The sequence below is a fragment of the Sceloporus occidentalis genome, unplaced genomic scaffold, assembly GCF_023333645.1.
Source record: "Sceloporus occidentalis isolate IW3139 unplaced genomic scaffold, rSceOcc1.0.p SCAF_3, whole genome shotgun sequence".
NCBI lineage: Eukaryota > Metazoa > Chordata > Lepidosauria > Squamata > Phrynosomatidae > Sceloporus > Sceloporus occidentalis.
In genome coordinates this window covers 70,582,151-70,605,270 of record NW_028316983.1, presented here as the reverse complement: position 1 = coordinate 70,605,270, position 23,120 = coordinate 70,582,151, and the positions used below count along the sequence as shown (strand labels likewise).

Genomic DNA, 23,120 nt, shown 5'->3' with positions numbered 1-23,120 from the left:
TCACACACCCACTTAGGGCCATATTTTGTCAAGTGAAGAGGCTGGGGTACAGCTTTAAGCCCACTACTGCCATCACATTTCAGTTCTACCTGCATGGATATTTGCAGGGATAAGAGCCCAACACAGATGGGCAGTTCCCTAGCAACCAGAGACTGTGGACTGCCCGATTGGAAATAGCACAGGATGGTAACATTTTATATGAGATATAACTTTCTGAACCATTTAGTGCAATGTGCAAATGTAATGGAGTACCTTGGCAGTTTGTGATAATGTAGAAACTTATGGGCATCCAACACTTGAGCCTGGGATATATGATGTACAGCTATTGTTGTGGGAACCTTAAAAGCCTGGACTTTCTCTCACTAAGTCCACCAGCTTGACAGAGCAAAGATGACAAGAGGACTCAGGAGATGCTGAGAATCCAGTTTATTTGCTGGCAGTCCTCAGTGGAAACCCAAGTTCCAAAATACTGAAGCCAAGAACAAAAGAAAATGGCTGTCTATATAGTAGTTTAAACAAGGAGATCCGTAACATACATTCTATTGGCTGGTTCAAAGTTCAACGTTACAAAACTTTCTTGCAATCAGAGCAAAGATGCATGAATACATTAAAATACACTTAAGGCACATTTGGAATATTCCATCATCCTTATCGCCTATGTGTTACTTCCACATTCAAGGATGCTGCTCTTAATTGTTTAGGCTTTCAAAGCAGGCCAGGCGCCTTGATGAGCCTTCAAAAGTCATCTTGTCTCTAAACATTCCTACTACAAATCCTTTTCAGCATTGTCTCTCTCACAAACCCTTGACTCAAAAATCTTACTTCTACATATCCACTGTGCAACCATTTTCTATAAATCTATTGTGGGAATATTAATCATTAAAATCCATCCATCTCACTATGAAGGGTGCCCCATGCTGCACTTTTGGTCTTGATATCTACAAAACAGACATCACACCCCACAGTGTTCTGCCATTGTGAAACAAGCAGATGATCAGTGGCTGACATTAAAAGTAACACAGTGTGATGATGCTTAGCAGTACAGGAGTCTTTACTTGAGATCTATCAACCACTTTGCATGAGGCAATAGGATACATCCACTGAGGGAAGCCATGGTGGCCAGTGGTACAAGGTGGGGTGGGGAGGCTGACACCTTGGTGGGAGGTACATTTGGACCTTTTCTTCAGTTTAAAGAATGTGACCACCTCTATCGTTGCCTCTAGAACAGAAGTGGTGAGAAACTTGTGGGTTTTCAAATGATGTTGGGTTGCAACTCCAATTAGCCACAGTCAGCATGGCCAGTTAAAATAGATGGTGGGAACTGATGTCCCTCTACATATGAAGGGCCACAAGTTGACTCTCTCTATTGTAGATCTACCCTTTAATTTGTTCAGCATTTTAACTATTGTGAGCAAGATTGCATGGTGCAAGATATACACAGCATGATCATAGTCTGTGCTCTGTCCAAGAGGAGAGAAAGTCTACTAAGGATATTTCAATTAATAGAAATCCTGCTGTGCAGGTGCAGGAAGATAAGCTAGGAAGGTGGCAAGACTCCTTTCTATTCAGCAGTTGCTCAGTTCCACCCACGCAGCATGTGAGAGCTACCACTGTGGAATGGCCCCCAACAGAGTAATAGGAAAGAGTATTCAGCTTGCCAAGCAGTTCACTCTTTCCCTCACACACATCCAGGGAAACTCACAGCTAATTAAACTGCTCTGTATTCCCCACAGGTTGCCCACACTCCAGCAGTCCTTCGTGTTGTATGCCATGCAAGCGCCCTGGGAGGGAGACCAGGGTGGAATTACACCTTTGGAGTCCTAGTAGCACTAATTGCTAATTTGTAGCTTTCTTTGAGGTAGGAATAATTATAACCATAATCCACAGGGAAGAGCTTGCAAGTTAACTTGGGTTCAAGTTATCTTCCAGTTCTCTGAGCCAAAGCTGGGTAGGTAACCCAAGAGTGTTTGGAAGCCGCAGAGAATTCACAGCATAGATTAGGAAGCAAATGAAAGATAATTAGGCCCTTAAACAGCCTGCTGCGGTGGGACTTGTTTGAGCTCCAGGAATCTTTCACCAAGGCTTCAGAGCTCTGTACATCACTTAGACAGAGAGGCAGAGTTTTATTACAAGCACATTGTACCTGCCAAAGCAGTTACCATCCATGCTAGATATGTTACATATCTTTGAAAGAGTTGCAGAATGGGCATCAATTTCATAAAATAAATGGTTTAACATAGTATAGCTGGCGTGGTTAAAGCAAAAAACTGGGACCTGATTCCTATCTTAGATTCAAACAGAGTAGGTCCATTGAGTAGCTGGAGCTTAAATAAGCAACTCTAGTGTTAACTAAAATGTGCCAACAAATATGGAAAACAAAGAGATGGAAATGATCAATATATATATCCCAATACCGAAGAAAGGAGATACAAAAGAATGCAGCAATTATAAGACCACAGCATTAATCTCACATGCAAGCAAAATTATGCTTAAAATACTGCAACACAGAATCCAACCATACCTGGAGAGGGAAATTCCAGAGATGCAAGCGGGATTTAGGAAAGGAAGAGGCACCAGGGACCACAACACAAACATGTGATAGCTAATAAAGTGCACCAAAGAATTCCAGAAAAAATCAGCATATATTTTATTGACTACAGCAAAGCATTCGACTGTATATAGATCATGGAACACACTCAAAGACATGGGAGTTTCACCACATTTCATAGTTCTGATGAGAAATCTGTACCAAGGACAAAAGGCCGCTGTCAGAACTGAATTCAGAGAAACAGAGTGGTTCCCAGCAGGCAAAGGGGTCAGGCAAGGCTGCATTCTATCACCATATTTATTCAACTTATATGCAGAAAATATCATAGGAAAATCAGAGCAAGAATCAGAAGAAGGAGTGAAGATAGGAGGAAGGAATATCAACAATCTAAGCTACATGGATCGGTGGATGATACCTAATGGGGGAAGACATCACAAACTTGGAACAGTTACTAAGAAAGGTCAAAGATGAAAGTGCAAAGGCAGGATTAATGCTGAGCATAAAGAATACAAAAATAATAACCACAGAGGAGATACATAAATTCAATCTAGAAAATGAGGAAGTCAAAATAGTTAAGGGATTCCCGTACTTAGGATTGAATATTGACTGGAATGGTGACTGCAGTCAAGAAATGAGAAGAAGATTAGGAATGGGAAGGATAGTTATGAAAGAACTAGAAATGCCCCTGAAAAGTAAAGATACAGCAGAGCACAAAATCTAGAATTGTCCAAGCCCTAGTATTCCCCATCACCACATACAGATGCAAGAGCTGGACAGTAAACAGACAGAAGGAAAATCAACTCATTTGAGATGTGGTGCTGGAGAAGAGTGCTTAAAATACTGTGGACAGCCAAAACGATGAACAGATGGGTCTTCGAACAGATCAAGCCAGAGATCTCCCCTTAGAAACCAAGATTATTAAATTGAGGCTGATGCACTTTGGCCATATAATGAGAAGGCATGGATAACAGGAAAAGACAATAATGCTAGGAAAGGTAGAGGGCAGAAGGAGAAGACCGCATGCCAGATGAATGCAGTCAGGGGGGCATGGGCATGGGCATGGGCTTGCAGGAACTAAGTAGAGAAGTGGAAGATGGAGTTCTTGGTGGTGTCTCATCCACAGGGTCAAGAATTATTCAAAGGCAGATAATAACAAATCAGTGTTTATTTAACAACTTACCATTGATTCAGTGGTCTTTTCTAATGGTACTAACAATAAGATTAAGGTCTGGGTCTGGGAAGACCCATGTTCAACTGCCACAGAGTCATGAAGCTCATTAGATAAGCTTGTCCTATACTTCCCTCTCCACACACTCAGTGTAACCTATCTCAAATGATTATCAAAAGGATAAAATAGAGAGAGGAACACTTTGAAAGGTGGTCTATCAGAATAAGAAAAAAGTATTACTGTGTGTTTATATTCAAGCAGGAAACTTATTTCCTGACTCCCCAGGCCATGGACTAGATGAGAGATGGGGAGTTTCTGCTCTTTTAGGTGATGCTGAGCCTCAGATCTCATTCGTTCTAATCATAGCCAATGATCCAGGATGAAAGATGCCATCATCAAAATTTGGATATCCATAGTTCCCTGTGAACTCTCTCAGCATGTCTCAGGACTGTGCAAGGGAATTCTTATTTCATGATTTACAATGCCACTGCAAGTGGAATGGCAAAATGGACAAATTCTTTCTCTCTTCCCTGTGTTGCTTCCAGACTTAAAATACTTCAGAGCATTTTGGAGCAGAGTGAATGTGCACAGCCCTGTCTAGAACAGTGAAGTGAGAAACTTGCCAAATTACACAATGACATAGATAATAGCTTGTCCAGCATGGGTCCAAAATGTAAAGCAAGCAGGATGAAGGCAGTTTAATGAGGCCATGCAATGTGCAAAACAAAACATGTGGAGCAACATTCATTTCTCATATTTCTCCCTCGGGCTTAGGATATGTGTAGAGCGATGGCAAATGGCCTTACTTACTGCAATATTTTGGGACAACAGTTAAATGTTTAACCAATTTCTTTTTTAAACAGTTAAAGTTAGAAGTTTCCAGAAGTCTGACCACAATCTGCACAGTGATAAAATAATGTTAGATGGTTGCTGATATACTTTTAAAGTGTAAAATGTTCCCAAGGCATTTGCATTTTTAAGCAAGAGAGACTACACAGTATCATTTGACAGATTCTGTTTTCATATACATATCTCCATAAAGCTTAAAATAAGCCAACAGGGCAGTTATTTCTAGCCATACTTTAAATATTAACAAATCCTTAGTATAGTTTTTTGCTTAAGTTTGAAAAGCTTTACTTTGGGGCCCTTGGACACTTCAATGTGAAACTAAACCCCTTAACAAAATATGAAACACCCCATATCAGTGGACCAACAAACAGAAAGCTACGCCATGTAAAATGGAAAGTACCCCTTTGCTAAGATCTGGAATAATTGGGAGAGTGGTATTCTAGATTACAGTCAAGATACATGGCAGGACATGATTGGGATTTTTTATATGAGGTGTCTTATATTTTTAACTTTTGTATGTTTTTGTGTTAATTTTAATACTGTTTCATTTAGATTATTTTAATTGTTTTTACATTTTTATTGTAAAGTCTTTTAAAATGTTTATCTTGTGAGCAACCTTGGGTTCCTTTGTCAGAGAAAGGCAGCATAAAATGAAATAAATAAATAAGATTCTTTTTTTCCTCAAAGTGATATTATTTGAGCTCTTTCCATTGCGTGCAATACACTACTAACAGCCTAGAGACCCCATTCCCCAAGCTGTCCTTACTCATCAATTTGATAATTGATTCTTTGTTTGCTGCTTGATAATTTGCTTACATGGATTTTTGTGTGCCTTTGGGCAGTCCACAGTAGATTATGGTTTTTTTAAAGATTAGTAGTGAAAAAGCTCCTGGTGCCACGTCTTGTCTCCTTCTGAGTACCCACAAACAAGAAGCAGTCAGCCAAGGTGAAAATATAATATATGCTCATCTGTAGTAAGCACACCACTCTCCTTCCCATCCCTGAGCTCCCCTTGCACCTCTACAGAAGCTTCTGTTGGCTTTCCTCCCTCTTCCCTACTATAAGCACAGAAGGCTACTGTGCTAATCTCACTCCAGCCCTGTATGGGCCTCACACATGAGCTGAGAGGACAAGCCTGAGTTTCTGTTCATACTCAGGGCAAGTGGCAGGCAGATGCTATTTCATGAAGCACAGCTCCTGGACCTCCTGTCTATTCTGCTTGTATTCTGCAAGGAGCAGAACAAGTAGACTGAAAGCTGGCTTAGTCCCTTAGTCCCTAGACAGGATGCCCAAACCATCCAAACTTGGAGCTTTCTGTAATTTTTAGGCAATTGCCACAAACTACACTTGTGGGGAATTGGCCTAAATGAGGGCAAAGCATAAGAATAAAACCAGTTAAGCGAGGAAGGAATGATTGCAGAACCAATAATTTTGTTAAAAATGGTTAGAAGAGGAAAATCTGGGTGAGTAATACACATCTGAGCTGGGTATGTTTCCAGGATATATACAGTTTGGACTGCCTTTGGTAGACTAAAAGCTGACAGTACCAAAAGCCAGGCCATTTAACACCCCCCCTCCTCCTCCTCCTATTACTTATTATTTCCCGAGTCAACTAAAAAACAAGCATGTAGACCCATAATATTTCAGAAGGTAAGCAAAGAGGTAAGAAAACATGTCTATACTAAAGAGTGGGAAGAAGTTACCCTTTGATCAGGGTTAAATCATCATCTCTTCCAGCCAGCCACTTTGTGGAAACTTGAGGAGGTAAACAAAAGACAGGATTCTGAATTTCTTGTATTAAAGAGAATTTTTACATTACAATAAAAATGATCCAGAAAGTCTTGCAACACTATTGAAAGACAGTGAAATCTTGCCCCATCCATTGTCTCAAATAGTGCCCCAAAACTAATTTTAGTAGACAAAGACATGGGCTGTAGAGACAAATAGTGGTCCAACAGCAGCACAAAGACAGGTGAGTTTCTCACATTCCACCTCTGTGCACATGTGGTTGTAGCCAGAAAGCCTCAGCCAGCTCACCCTCCACAGTTTAGTATAGTTTTTGCCAGAAATATATTTGTTTTACTCCAAGTCTCAAGTCAAGTTTCTACTTCCCAAATTTCAAGTCACTGCAAGATACTTTCCAGTCAAGTCTCAAGTCTGGGAGCCAGCGTTTAACAGAGAAAAAGGAAGTAGGGCACGTTTCTCAGAGGGGAACAGCAAACACATTAAGCAATGGACTTGAGATAGAGGTTGAAGTCTGCTTTTGTCCCTGCTGCAAATCAGAGGAGCCTTCTTTTTAATTTAATTTATTAATTTCATTTGTATGCCGCCTTTCTCCCAGAAGGAAACCAAGGCTTTTCAAAAGCTTCAAGAAGTAGTAAAGAAGAGGACAGAGAAAGCAATTAAGAGAAGGATAGAGGAATGAGAAGAATAAGACAGATAGAAACAACACTAAGAGGATATGAGATTGAATGTAAAGAAGGATCAGGTTGATAATTGTGAATAGGATTCAAACATGAAATGAAGAAATAAAGAAGAAATTAGACAGACACAAAGGGTTATAGGAAGCAGGGTTTAGTAATCCCGAGAAATTAATATTGGTAATACTAAAGATATAAACAGATACTGTAATATTAAAGATTCTATACAATTATATAATGATGTATAAATAACGTGTGATGCTCTGTATGTAATTGTTATATTTTTTTCTTTTGTCATATTGCTGTATTGTTGATTTGGAGTGTATGAACCATATTAAACCAAATAATTTTTTTAAAAAAGCTTCAGAAGAATCCTTCTGCTTCAGACTCATTGCCTTATGCATTTGAAATTCCAAGAGATGTGCCCTGCACTCTGTAAGCTGATCTTGCCTGCTGCTCGAAGCGAATGATGCTAGCAAGTCAGTCGCTAAAATTATACAAGTCTTGGTTTGAGTCAGTGCATCATTGCTGACTTAAGTCCAAGTCACATCACTGAAAAGATTCAAGTCCAACATACATTCGAGTCAATCAACTCAAGTCTACATCACTGGTTCGCTTCCATTCCCACTGCAATGGGCACAGAAGAAAATGAAGGCAAGCAAGCGGGACTGCCTATCCAACCATGAATGGCCATGCATTTAATTAACAGAAGCAGCAGTAGAGTTAAAATTGGTCAGCACCCTTTTGAAGACTAACCATAGTTTCAAGGTCTCAAGCTGTTCAGCCTATAAGCAAGTCCTATATGGATAGGGACTATTGGCATGCATATATGCAGCTATTGCAAGCTCTCAAGTCATTGCAGTAACTGGACAGAGGGGAGTTTTGAAATCACAACATTCAAAATGCATATTGGTCCAATTAGGAAAAGCCTCTTTTGAGTTGAAGCCAGGGCCAGCCCTTTCACATTCAGGTATTGCTTTGAGCTTGTTGTGTCTTAGCCAGCCCTCTTTGCAATTTCCCCCCAAACATCCCCTCTCCAGTCACCTACCTTTGAAAAAAGGTAAATTAAAAGAGTAACTCTTAGTGTAAAGGGCTTACCATAGACCAGTGATGCCTTTCCTGTCTCTCAACAGGTAATCATGTGTCTGAGCATGTTCATGCTCACGGCTTTCTCTGTAGCAACGCCTCAACTGTGGAACCCCCTACCGAAGGACATTGTTGTGTGCCTTCAAGTCGTTTCTGACTTACGGAAATCCTAAGGTGAATTATCATGGGGTTTTCTTGGCAAGTTTTTTCAGAGGGGGCTTGCCATTGCCATCCTCTGAGGCTGAGAGTGTGATTTGCCCATGTTCACTCAGTGGGTTTACATGGCTGAGCCAGGACTTGAACCCTGTTCTGCCATCATAGTCCAATCCTCAAACCACTACACCATGCTGGCTCTCTTACACGCAAGGAAGTTAGGCTGACCCCATCTCCTTTAAGCTTCCAGCTGGCAGCCAAAACCGTGTCTCCACATGGCATTTGGTGTTTGAAATTGCTGTTTCAACTGGATTCTAGGATTGTTTTTAAGACTACATTTAGTTTTCAAAAAGTAATTTAGGCGCGTTACAGACCGCCCCTTTGGGGTGGCCTGTAGGCGCTCCTTTCCCTGCTGGATTGGGGCCTCAGCTGCCAGAACAGCAGCCTCCGAGGCCCCGATCCGCCACTTTCCAGGCTGCTTCCCCACAGCCTGGAAAGGGGTGTCTTTGGGGCTTCAAGCCCCAAGGACACCCGGTGGCGGCGGGGAGGAGAAAGGGGCCGCTTGGCCCCTTTCTCCCTTGCGTTGCTGGCGCAGCTGTCTAAAGGCTGCGCCAGCGACGCAAATCGCAGAAGGAGCTCCGTTTCGGAGCTCCTTCTAGAGCCGCGGAAAGGGCGCTCTGTGCACCCTCGCACGGCACAAAGACATCACGTCCGCACCGCTCTATTTGGAGGCGTGCGTTCGTGACGTCATAATGGCGGCCCCTATGTGTATAGGGCACCGCCATTTTGTACGTCCTGGGGACATACTAGGGTTAGGTGCGTGCGTAAGGCATGCACTTTCCCTAACCCTAGTACTTCCCCAGGACGTATTTTATGCCCGTCTGTAATGGGCCTTAATCTGTTTTTAAAATGTTTTTATCTCAATATTGTTTTTATTGGTTTTTATTTGTTCCTTTCCTTAGAGCCCTTGTGGCCAAGGAATGTCATACTGAGGAGGGAACAAGCTTGTTTCCTGCAGCTCCAGAGAATAGGATCTGGAGCAATGGATGCAAGCTACAGGAAAAGAGATTCCACCTCAACATAAGGAGGAACTTCCTGACAGTAAGGGCTGTTCGACAGTGGAACAAACTCCTTTCGAGTGTGGTGGAGTCTCCTTCCTTAGAGGTCTTCAACAGAGGCTGGATGGCCATCTGTCGGGGATCCTTTGATTGTGATTTCCTGCATGGCAGGGGGTTGGACTGGATGGCCCTTGCAGTCTCTTCCAACTCTACAATTTTATGAAATAAAGGTTTCCCCTTTGACAAGGTTGTCAAGTCATGTCCAATTGTAGGGTGCAGTGCTCTTCTCCATTACCAAGCCAAAGAGCCAGCAATGTAAAAGACGACGCTGTGATCATAAGGTCAGCATGACTGCACAGAACACTGTTATACAGATAATTACCTTCAGTGCCTCTTGTATCTCTAGTAAGCCCTTCACCCTGTTTTTATTCTCCTTTAGAAAGGTAGTTTGGTTTTCCTGGAAAGGGGCAGGGTGACAGGGAAGTAAAGGACATGTTTGCCCCCTTTTTTTGGCTTAAGTTCCCTGGAAAGGGGGGGGGGAATGAAAGACAGGAAAAAAATGTTTTAGCATCCCGTAGAAAATTTTTAAACCGTGAACAATTTGAAGCAGATTCCGATAACCTTGACACTTTAGGAAGTACACTGTGAAAATGTTAAGGGTAATCCTCTGAATGTCTACTTGCTGGTTACACTGAACACATTATGCAATAAAATGGTTAGAGGAGATACCTGCTTTGAACCATTGTCAAGGGTATATGAATTGAGAGATTTGGTGTGGTGTTGTTTGCCTCCAAATAATTCCTGATTTATGGTGACCCTGAGATGAACAGAGATCAGTAGACAGAAAACCATATCCTATTAGACACAATGTAAGCAATAAAATCAGATCCCTGTAAACACATCAGAAATCATCTTGACTTAGGTACATTGGTCTTGCTGTGTGTTTCTTCAAGTCATTTCTGATTTATGGTGACCTATGGTTTTCTTGATAAAATTTGTTCAGAGGTTTGCCTTTGCATATAGATTTGCTGAAACATTTGAATGGTGCAAGGCGTTCACTGATTGTTGATACAGAGATACAACTTCTGTAGTTTACACATTAAAAGCCCTGCAGGAATTCTTCCAATACTTAGTCATCTTAGCCCAAATACCTTTTGTTGTAGCTGTAAGTGTTACCAAATTATAGATTAGTTCCAAAAATTACAGACTTAGGGGCAAAACAGACCAGCATAATACGCCGGCTGGGAGGCAGCATGGGGTGTATCCCCAAGTCAGCATCACACTGCTCACATGGTGCTCTGGTGGTGTGGCATTTATATGCTGCACACTGCAGGAGCACCAAAAAGGCACCGCTGCAGCAGAAAGGACAGCTTTTTTTCTGCCCCCAAAAGGAGCAGCATATTGCTGCTCCTTTTTGGGCCGGAAAAAATACTGGATCGGGACCGTGGCGTAGGGTTGCTGTGGCCCCAATCCTGTGATCAAATGGGTGGCATAAAGGAACCTTTTAGGGCCGTCTGTACCGGCTCTTAGTTTTATTTAGTTTCTAGATTATACTCCTGCATGGAAGTTTTTTGTTTGTTTGATGCATCTTCTATGCTCAAGGTGATAAGCTGAGTAAATGGAAGAAATTATCCCTTTTTACAACTTCCTTCTCATTCTCCATTCATACATCCTAAGGTCCATGTGAGGAGACAGTAATCAATCTGCCTATCAGGAATTGTGAGGCTAAATCAGGAACTTGCAAAAGACTTGTCAAAGTGTAAACAGGACCAATTTGAATTGAACCAACTGATATATAACTGAAACTCTGGACTGGCCCTTGGTCTGGTGGGAGGGGAGGGGAGAGAAACACTATTTATTAAAAGTGAACCGTGACCAAACACCATGTCACTAGGACAACCAACACACATAAAAAAGAGGAAAAACCAGGGAAAGCTATCAGATTTACAATTGAAGACATAAGGCTTTCAAAGTTAAAGTGTTTCAGATTTAATCAGTTGAGTCTAGTCCAAAATTATATTACTAGATCAAGATGAAAACAATACATAAAAGCTGCCTATATTGTATCCATCTCACATCGGCATTCCAAAACCAGTACAATTTCAAATAAGTAAGAAATAATTGGAGTCCACTTTAGAGATGGGGCACCATGGAAGATAACATCTATCTCACAGAATTCTTTTCTTTGCTATTATGCTGCACTCGCTCTATTTTAATTCAGGGCTGTTTGCTGAATATATGTGTGGGGGCGGGGGGGGGGGGGGAAGATGCTAAGATAATGGAGTTTAACTCCTTAAAAGCCTATTAAAATATTAAGGAGGAGGAATGTTCCCATTATTGCATCAGATATAAAATTAATCAACAACCAGTAACCAGTGAAAAACACACTTGATTTGCTATTATTATTATTTGTGGTCTGACTCAAGTGAAATTCAGCTCAGTGATCTGAATGAAAGAAGTAAATGCACTCTTCAGAGAGAAAAGGGTATTTGGGAGGGGAAAAGGCTTTTGGTGAATTCTAGACAGGACTTTTAGACTTTTCTTACAAAGTGTGTTGGATCACCTACTATGTATAAGCATTTGCATATTGTTTGCACGATATTTAAATTCTTAAAGATTTACACTAATCCTGTAGCAAACTAATATATTGTTGTCTCCAGAAGATGAAAAATTTCATACTGATGTATTCAACCTCTCATATGGATTCATAAAAACCTATACAAAGGCCCACAGTACAGTTATAATCCAAATATGTATTATCTTTGTGATATATGCCCATTTTCAATTCAAAGATAATTTGGAACAATAGTTCTTGGTGCTTTGTTTTATAAAGTCATGATTCAGTTTTAATATAAATACACAAAAACCCATTCCTGAAACTGATGCAAAATGACAAATGAAGCACGTTTAAGAACAGGCTAACAGAAGGATTTCAATGCATTTCACGTTGTGTAATTAAATTAAATGCTGCTCAGCAAGATGTCCAGAAAACACAATCCTTCCTGACTCAGGATGTTGGAAATGCCAGCTGGAACAACAATAGCCTCCAGTTCCAGATAATGTGTCTTTGATAATCAGTAAAAACATACCTGAGGGAATCAGAGCAATACTGTTGAAGGGTATACATTACTTGACATGGCTTTTGCCCAACACCAAAGTGCCCCCAAAGTATGCCCACCAGCCCCATATGATGGGACAAAGCACAAGATAAGAGAGGAAGAGAACAGAACGATAACCACAGAGCAAGATTCATTCAACTGAGGTGGTGCCAACCAGGCAGCCACAGATAGAAGTGAAATGTTAACTCTCACTTACAATTATTTTATGATTTTCAGGATGTGCATGATGGTGCATCTGTTGTGTTACAGATAGTATTTCAAAAAAGGCTCATATACATTGTGCTTCTAAAGAGGTTCAACTCTTAGAAAAAATGACCAGCTCAAACTGTACAATAATACATAGCACAGGTCAACACTGATTACTAACATTTGTATATCGCCTCTTGTTCTGGATGCATCCATGAGTCCAACTCATTAAAGGTAAAAAAAGAGCCAGATAAAATGGGACTTAATTGTAGCTGTAGACTGAAGAACAACTTCCGTCAAATTTTGGCTCAATTAATTGTTTTTTAGAAACTACAATTTAGATTTCAGCACAGCTAATCTAGAAGCAGTGGCCTTATCCACCTCCACTACTAATTAAACAGACCTCTATAGTCTGCTGGCTATCACTGTCACCTATCCCCCTAGAAATATGCTACAAAGTATCATTATACAGTAAGAAAAATACCTTGCGAGGAGAGCACCACACCCTTTGCTAAAAGGCAAGTGGTGAACAGGTGTATTTATGTTCAAGATCATATACTAGGGACATTTCTAGGACGGTATGGCCAAAGGCTACAAGGGCACATTTATAATTAGAAAACAAACTTTGCACTTTTTCTGTAACACATCTGAACAGAATATTTCTCCCAAGGCTACATAGCAAAGAAGCCCATACAACCCTGAAATTATACCTCTTGGCCTTCCACCAAAGAGGACAGAAGTAAATCCATATATACTATACTGCTATTCTTAGCAGTGTGGCTTTGGACAAAAGCAGCACAGTGTTTCTGAACGGAAATACTAGTAATGCTGACTTTTGACATTTTATGAATACTCTCGTTGTTCTCAGTCATCCCCTAAACTAGAGCCACTGCCCATGAGATGAAACTGATCACTTTCCAAAGTATCTTTGCTGCATACCTGGACCAAACCTGTGGCCTTGCATGGGACACGTGGCTCTGGAATCTCTGCAGTCCTTATTGCCTTAAGGAGGGCACTTCCCAGGATTCTCTTGCCTGAGGAATGCACGATGCTAAATGGCTCCAAACAGTTTCCTATTACATAGGCACATACTATTACAATTAAACGCATGAGTAAATAAGTCTCTGAATATAAAATAGGGACAAAAGTTGGATCAAAGGTTCAGGAAGTTGGAACTAAGAAACTTAATCCATATCACTCTCCTTTCTTCAGCTCTATCTCAGGAAGGCGACACTGAAAAAACACGTGCTCATGACAAAAACAGAGTTATAAATATAAAAAGGGAATTCATTGTCAAGCACCAGTAACACTGCCAGCTTTCTGCAGGCAAGATGAGTTAAGAAACACTCCCAGAACCAGACATTTCAATCCAGGAGAAATTTTTGGGGGGTGTATACAGAGAACTGCTGCTGTCTGGGTTGTTCCATGGGGTGGTACTCAAAAGATATGCTTCTGGCAGAGAAGAGTTTATATGCATAAAGAAACTCACTGCCAAAGATGCAGCCATGAAGCTGGTGTGAGTCAACTGGGTCAGGAAATCAGAGAAGTGCTCCTATGTTCTAGACTTGGAGTCTATCAGGAAAGTCAAATCCATTCCATTATATGACAACTGCTGTCAAGGTGCTGCAGAATCAAGTACATTTATCTCAAAAAACCAACATAAAATCTGGATGTGAAGACTGACTGTTTGGCCTCTGCTGTGCTGGAGTGCTGGAGGTGGCAACTGCAATTCTACTCCATAATGGCCCGGTACAATGCAGGTTCAATGTAATCCTCCCGGTAACGTGAGTTGATCACCCTCTGTCTTTTTCTCTCTTGTTTGACTTCCTTCTCTGTGAAGATTTCTGTGAAGCGCATGTCAGAGGCAACAGACTGGAAAGAATCAAAACCATGACAATTTTTATTGTTCCTATAAAGGACAACAGTGACAAAACCAGCTTTGGATGAATTTTGCACAAACAGCAATTCCATGATTTTCAGAGTGCAACGCGTGAAATGCCAATTAAGTTTCCTTCCCACTAAAATGTGAGAGCTAGTTAGGAAAGAAAATTTAAAAATAACAATGACATAGAGCCAACATGATGTAGTGGTTTGAATGTTGGACTGCGACTCTGGAGACTAGCCATATAAACTAAATGGGTGACCCTGGGCAAGTTACACTCTTTTAACCTCAGAGGGTGGCAATGAAAAAGCCCCTCTGAAGAAACCTGTCAAGAAAACCCAATGACAGGGTCACCTCAGGGCCGTCACAAGTCAAAACTCTTGAAGGCACACAAAAACAATGACATGGCTTAAATACCTTTAAAACATCAGATCCTGTCTGATCTTGGAAGGTAAGCATGGTGAGTACTTGGATGGGAGACCGCCAATGAATACCAGATGTACTACCTCTGAATATTCCTTGCCTAAGAAAACCCCTTGAAATTCATGGGGTTGCCAAAAGTCAACAGGCAACTTGAAGGTACATACACACATACAACTGCAATAATCAATCTTATATAACTACATCTCAAGTACCAAATACAGCAATGGCCTCCTTCATCTAAAACAGATGTTAAAAATCTATATGTACTTAATATCTTTATTGTACATAGGAAAATATTAAAATGCTGTATCCTGTGGGTCTCAAGATTCACAGTCACAATTGGAGTACATACATGTGTTTGTATAACACGAAGAATATGTGCTCCAATGTGGACTGTGAATCCCGAGACCCATAGGAACAAGAGTCACATGTGCACTTATGCTTCTTCCAGTCAGAGTTGAATATGTTCCGTTCTTAAATGGAGAGTTCAGAACAGAGTGCAAGATATAGCATCTTGAAAATCTCAACTTTCATTAAAACAAGTTCATAGTGCTTATACATCGGTGAGAATTCCCTGCATAGTTTTAGAGCTAGAAACGATGTGGAATTTTATAAGCCACAGAACTTTGTAAATAGACAGGATATCAGTGCCTGATATAGGTCCTAGCAGCTCTACTTCACTAGCAGCAATACATTAAATGATATAGAAAAAGAACACACACAAGTATTTTGGATATAGGAATCTGATTTTTAACACAGAATTCTGATTTTCTTAACAGAGACATTTTTATTATTTTTAGCATGAAGTACATAAAGCCCTGCTCTCAGTTTTCCCCTATAGTAGTTCCATAAATGGCCTGCACATTTCAGCCAAGTACACAGGTTTTTAACTGAGTACATTAACTAGTGGTTTTCCAGCAAGGAAAGATTAAAAATACCTTAAGATTTCTCAACTGTACTCCATTATCTGCTATCTCCTCTTTAGAGTTACTACTGCACTTGGCAGAGAGATAATCCTATTTGCTCAGCTGATGTATGCCACCATGTGCCTTTGAGGCACTTGGAAAAGAACAATCCCAGACACAGATGATAAACCTAATACTAAAGGCTTCATTTCGGTTTCTCTGTTAGAAACCTCCCCTGCTTCTTTACTTACCAGTCTTGATTTGACCCTCTTGGGAAGCTCTTCATTTAGTGTGTACACATCATCCCTCTTTGCCATCAACTGGGATCCATCTTCAAACTCAACCTAAACTCCCCCAAAAGAAGAAAGCTATTACAGACAGCACTGCCATGCCTCATTCTTTCTTGGGATCCATTATCCCATCTTCTTATTGATAGCCAAAAATATTTTTGTCAAGTACAATTCTAGCAGACAAGCATGGAATCTGCATGCATCCAATCACACTAAGCTGATGTGGATCTTCTCTGCCAACACCAGCAAACTCTAGCTTTTCATCTGGCATGATCATACAGATCAGAGATTTCTAAACTGAGCAGGTCAAAAAACTCTCAGGTTGATCATGAAAAACATATTATAAGATAGAGAGAGAGTAGACAGAGGTTAAATCCCTTTATTTTTATTCCTTTACCTGGTACATCTGGATGACATGCGAGGCTACGAATGTCGCACCATAGACCTGTCCATCTGTCCATCTCACTTGAACAACCTCTCCTCCAGCTGGCGGACCCAGCTGGACACAGTCTCGACTCTGTCCACATGGGAAAAAATTGGGGGAGAGTAAAAATTAGCTACAGAAAAAAATAGCTGAAGAAATATTATCTGGAGTATTCTATCCAGCACAAGGTTACCATTTGAGTGGATGTATGCACTTTAGGAAAGAAAAAAAGAGAAGTGACAGATTTTCAGACAAGGGATATCAGGAAATACCAATTAACAGTAATCACATTATGTAATCATGTTACAGGGAAAACATCCTTCTTGAATTACTTCCAAGTTATTCTAACTTCAGTCTACTCGCAAATTATGGGTCTAGTTCTCACCAATTAATCACAACAGGAGTATATCTATACAATATCTTTGTACTGATGATACTGCTGAAGATTAAATATTAAGAACAAACAACACCATTATCTCATGTTTCATACTGACATCACATCTTCTTCATCTGATATTATTTGGCCTCTTTAAAGAAAGGTGCTAAGGACTCCTAACAAGCCCACTGGGGGAGACAAAGGGAATAGATTTATTATATAAGAGACAAGCAACCTAAGTACTATATTGAGAGTTCATCCAGAAGCCCAAAGTGAGAACTCTGTGCGTGTGTGATTTTTTTCCACATATCTGGCCACATGACCATATGTTCAATGAAAAAGTCATGTCCAATTTCCCCTTCTGGATTTTTCAGCTAGTTTATGGCAACAATCAATTCTGGGGGCTGGGTTTTTGAAGGTGTAACAGCATTCAAAGTAGCATTTGATAGCATTTTGTGGGCTTTTTAAAAACCCATTTTTTTTTAAAAAAAATAAGCAGACACAGGTTCACAGAAAGATGATGGAGTCTGCATGTAACTACGGAATTGCACATTCTCCACCTCTGCTTTATAGAAAGTTCTCTCGACTAGAACAGCAGCACTTCAAGAGTATGAACAAACTCCATGTAAGATTATATTCCCTTGAACAACACACCCTCTAGGGGAACAATTCCCTTATTACATAGCATACCACAATGTCTTCTGGATATAAGTTATCACTGAAAGAGCCATCATCAAAGTTGACTTCATAAAAGGTTTCTTTGGTCAGATTGATCACTTCGCACTGATAGAAACGCCCATTCTTGTGCTTGCTGATAACTGCCTGCCCCACAGCAAGATCCTGTAAAGCAGCTTTGGCTCTCTGAGGAGGAGAAGAGCTACAATCAGATGCCTTCTACTGGAAAAAAATCTAGATAGTTTAACCTCCTAAGCATCCCCAAGATAGTGCACATTTGCTTGGGAAACAATATGCTTCTAGTGCATTTTCAATATGCAAAAGGAAGATAATCTTCCCAAAGCTGTCAATGAACAAGTGGGAGTATTTTCATCAACTTTTTACACAACTCCAAGTTCAGCATTTCCCCTTCCCCATAAAAGTCGGCATACCTGAGCACTTAGAACCAGATCATAGCCAGCATGATCTTATTAAAAAGAAATCTTTACTAATATATGAACATTATAAAATCAAAGGTTTTTCCCCCCATTCAATTGTGAACAAAAATACAGAAATAAAACTGGCATTGATTTATGTGATGCTCTGATTTTTAATGCCAGCTAGGCTGATTAAGATTTTTTACAAGTAATAGATCATACATGCAAAAAATATTAGCCAAATCTAAACTGACTTGCCTCTGCTTGGGAAGGGATCTTATGTCTGAAACAAGTTATGAAGACCACAAATGGCCAGTCATCGGGCTGCATCATGACTCCAGCTGCCTGTGCACAACTGACATGGAAGGATGTAGGACAGCGGCCATGAGAGCACTGCACACAACAGCCAGCAATTCTCTTCCGTCGCTTCTTGCAGAAGACACATTTCTGTGAATGGGTAAATTCAGTATTGCAATCACAGTGTTCTCATTCAAAAGTTATCAACTGGTCTAGGTAACTAGATAAACAGGAAGTCATTGTGAATTCTAATCTAGATGTTACATTTTTGAAGTTGAGGTCATGATGTGAATTTATTTGTGAATTTAGATCACAGAAGACTGGTTTGCAGACACTCTTAGAAAATGCTAGACTCCCCCCCCCCCAAGCTCTTATGTAAGTGTGACTAAAGGGATCATAATGATACCGCTCTCACCTTGCTCACCTAGTGCCAAAGTGTGGGAAGTGATGATAGGGGTGGCACTAAACTGCAGGAAGGCCCAATTCTGGTAGCATGCCAGTTATATGTGAAAATGTACTGCTTGTTGTGGAAGACAACAATACTATACATTACAATTAAATTATACAAGGGGGAAAATACACATAACAATGAAGTGGCTGGAGAAGGTCAGGAACTACCTCCATCTCTTCCTTCTTAACACTAAAAATGGACACCTTTCTTTAAAAAAATAATAATCCCAGTTTCACTGGATATATACTTGGGTAAGGAGTCATTAAGAGATAATTTCCTCAAATTTTTCCAGGCACTTTTTTTTTCTCCACATGTTCACATTGAAAAAATTCTGTATATATTTTTCACCTGAGGAGGTGAAAGGACTACATTTCAAGAATGCTCATCTTTGAGTCCTGATGTGATTTTTGTAGAATTTATGCTTCAGTTTATTAAAAGGGCATATAGTAATATTCCACAACAACCAGACATTTCCTTTAAGTGAACACTTTGTGTGCCTTCAAGTCATTTCTGACTTATGGCAACTTTCAGACAATCTCATCATGCTGTTTTCTTGGCAAGATTTGTTCAGAGGAAGCTTGACTTTGCCTTCCTGAGGCTGAGACTGTGACTTGTCCAAAGTCAATGAGTGGGTTTCCATGGCCAAATGGGAATTCAAACCCTGGTCCCCAGAGACATAGTCCAAAGCACAAACCACTACACCATAATGAATCTTATTGCTCTAGAAACCAGTGAAGACTCAGATCATTAATGATATTTAGCTTGTCACCCATTTACAATATTCAACTAGCGCATAACCTAGTTCTCTATAGATCTCCAGATATTTCCACTTATTTATTTATTCCACTTATTTACAGTTTTGAAAATTCTCCCAACAGATTACATTTGGGCCAGAAAATCATCATAAGGTTTACAACACAACAACTCTGTTTAAGTGAAGGAGGTGTGACTGACATATGATAGTAAGTATGTCAGAGATTAATGAAAGGAGGGTGGAACACAAATGTACCAAACATTTTTTTTTTTTTGCAGCATACAATGAAGAGCATACATAGAAAATTACCAAGAAGAGCTAACAAATATATAACACTAATGAACTTATACTTAAGGAACACAGAAATAGGGGACCATAAAGATTGGCTTCTTGAAGCAGCAGCTTTTACAATACACTGATAGGACGAGCCCTTGTTTGTTTATTTATTTCATTTTTATGCCACCTTTCTCCCAGAAAGGGACCCAAGGCAGTTCACAAGATAAAAATATTGTTAAAACTTTATGATAAAGATTCAGGCTTTGTATGCTGATGAAAACCCTTAACTAACTATAGAGTTTAACAGACTGGTTAACAGTTACAAATTCATGCCGTAGTTCTAACCACCTACATGAACCATAAGGCGGACACCTGCCTACTTTACAGTACTATTTTGCAGATCAAAGAAACACAAACTTAGAACACGGATGGGAATCACACAGCCCTCTAGATGGTTTTGTACTACAGTACAACTCTTAGCATTCCTCACCATTGGTTATGCTGGCTTGGGCTGCTAGGGCTTGCAGTCCAATACCATCTGGAGAGCAACCCTAGACACAGAGGCACACTATATACCAAGTGTTACATTTACAACTGCTGCTTCTCATACCTTACTTTAGTGTCATTATTTATTTGGTATAAAACTGTCTGATCCTCCTGATCTAGCATGCTGTATCAACCGATTAATTCTGATAAGCAAATCCCATAAAAACCTATGTCGATTCAAAGAAACGGAATAATTTGCCTCCTTACCAGTCGGAAGCGCTGCAATGGTATTTTGCTGACATCCACTGGGCTGCGTTCTGCAATGTTTACAAATTTTGCCTCTAGAACTGCCACAGCACACATAACATGGACCCACCTGACCAAAAAAAAAAAAAAAAAAAAAAAAAACCAACAGCAGGCATTAGCACATGCTTATGAAACAATTTTGTTGCAGGTAATGAAATAATTTTGATAGTAATGAAGTAGAGAGAGAGAGATTGTAATACAAAATACAGTCAGCCCTCCATATTTGTGGCTTTGACTTTTGGGGCTTTGTTTAATATGTTCTTTCTAGGAATCTCTAGATCCTCAAGCCCAACTCTATTGTTAACTTCTGCCAGCAGCTGAACACAGAGTCACACTGGAAGACCTAGAGATTCTTAGAGAGAACACTTCTCTAGGCCCTTTTAGGTCTTTCAGTGTGATTGTCTGGTCAATTTCCATAGACCATAGATTAAAGGTGATCATAAAGTTCCACTAGAGGATCTAGATTACTAGAGGTGTTAACTGAGGTTAAAAAAAAAACCCTTTTAAAAAATGTGTTTTTTCCATTTTTCACAGGGGTCCTCCTGTGTGCCTAACCCCAGCAAATATGAATGGCCCACTGTATAAGCTTCCCCCTAACTAGCCCTACTGCAGAGATGGGGAAAGTGTGAACTGTAAGCTGCACATGCTACGAGGCTGTTTTTGAGGTTCCTGCATCACCCCATATCCCTTTGATTTATATAGCCCCCCACATATGCTCAGGTTTACTTCCTGTTTAAAAAAGGGCCTTCCCTTGACCTAACGCAGCCCAGGGTACAGATGTTGCAAAACTTCCCCATGCCTGCCCTGGGGGCATTCTGGACCAAAGAAATTCCAAGCATATTCCCATTATTATTTCAGGGATCACTGCACAGCAGAGTGCTATGAGCAGAAGTATGGTCTTCCAAAGTCCTATGAAGGACTAATGTGTCCCTTCAACCCATGGCACTCCTGCTCACACACACCAAAAAGGACCATGGCCTTCCTGAATCTGTTGCTTGATATTAAGTAAACAGTTGATGCATTCTAAGAAAAAGACCTTGCTTTCTTGATTATTGCTGGAGACTCACTTGTTGTCATTAGCTTTTTGAAGTGCACCTCCTCGAAGTGAGCACAAACAGCAATCCTGACAGAGAAGGAAGAACAATTTTACCACTACAAAATTAAACATTCAATCAACATGATGCTCTCAAAATCTCACCTTCATCCTTTGTAAAATAATGTTCCCATTCTTTCTAAATGTACTCTGATGCTATAGACTGTGTTAATTATGGTGTGTTAAGTGCTTTCATTTGTGAAGAAATACTCTGTCTAACATACTGAAGATGAACAACACGTAATAGAGCTATTTAAGTGAACTTTTGCATCTAAGCGCTAGTGCATGTGTATGAAAATTAAACTGCAGTTTTCCTGGATACAATTTTAACAATCCATTTCATGACATGAGATAAATCATAGGCTTATATGGAGACTTCTCTTTTAATTTTAGTGAAGCATTTTTATGTACATGCATCTATTACAAAAGACTTCTTTCAGCTGTAAACATTACTTTAATCTCGGCTCCAACAAAAATAGGTTGAAATCCATATATGTGTCCAAGAGAGTATTAGGGAGCACAAGGCATTACCTCTTCTAAAGCGTTAGCTTTGCATCTAGAGCACTTCCAGTCTTCGTTTGCCTTCTCAGGCGCTACTCCATAACAACCTAACAGAGAAATGAACAAAACTTCAACATACTTTGCAAGCTTCTGTTTGTTTATTTGCTCTTTTTGAGTTCTTATCTCTTCCCTCACAAGATTTGATATTGTTTCAGCAGTTTACTATTAACACATTAGACTACTGATTATTGTAGTACTGCCCCTCACTGAATTAGCTTTCAGAGTAATAGACAAACAAAACAGTGAACAGTACAGAATATGAGCTGAGGCAGCATCAAATGTGCCATTTTACCATCCATTCACACCTTAGTTGTCAAAAAGCATTTACTGATCTAGTCATACTTTCATCCTTCATTTAAACATGGGAATATCAAGTCTCAATTTTTTCAACATTCATTTGACAAGTAAGAAAAGTCATACTGGGTCAGATCTATCACTGATCGTTATCAGATTAACATGCTGTATTAGAGTGGTAATCATGGGATCCTCACATTTTACTGTGTTTCAATCCTGAGAGTACTAATAGCATAGCCAATGGCGAGGAATGTTGGGAATTACATTCCAACATGTTATTCTATGATTCTATGAGGACAGCTGGCTGCATGATTCCCACCTCTGTTTCAAAGTAGTTGACCAAATTTAGATATCAAGAGACTACAAGCAATATTGCTGTACTGCAGTTCCAAATCCCAATCTCTAGTGGTTTAATTTATGACATGCCAAGTGTGAATTATGAAATTTACTGTGGTCATTTTAACAGCAGCTGATATCACTACTGTCCATTAGCTGCCTTCCTCCTGCTTCACTTCTCATACTTGCTCAGTATCAAATTTTCCAGTCGTAGCAACTGTAGGGAGTGTAAAGTATTTTTTGTATCTGACATATCTTAATTTCTTTGATACACTGAAATTCTATTAG

At 40.0% G+C, this 23,120-nt stretch overlaps 1 protein-coding gene across 1 annotated transcript in view; it reads right to left on the bottom strand.

Moving 5' to 3' along the window:
* Positions 1 to 11,255: 11,255 nt before the first annotated feature.
* The window catches only part of KDM4A (lysine demethylase 4A), a 35,603-nt gene continuing 23,738 nt past the window's right edge, over positions 11,256 to 23,120 (bottom strand). The window contains exons 15-22 of the mRNA XM_089514961.1: positions 22,173 to 22,249; positions 21,616 to 21,671; positions 20,510 to 20,618; positions 18,237 to 18,425; positions 17,578 to 17,748; positions 16,485 to 16,604; positions 16,049 to 16,141; positions 11,256 to 14,459 (exon numbers count right to left, since the gene is read on the bottom strand). Of these exons, the coding sequence (XP_089371087.1) occupies positions 14,319 to 14,459; positions 16,049 to 16,141; positions 16,485 to 16,604; positions 17,578 to 17,748; positions 18,237 to 18,425; positions 20,510 to 20,618; positions 21,616 to 21,671; positions 22,173 to 22,249 (956 nt within the window). The 3' untranslated portion in view covers positions 11,256 to 14,318. The remainder of the gene's footprint in view (positions 14,460 to 16,048; positions 16,142 to 16,484; positions 16,605 to 17,577; positions 17,749 to 18,236; positions 18,426 to 20,509; positions 20,619 to 21,615; positions 21,672 to 22,172; positions 22,250 to 23,120) is intronic.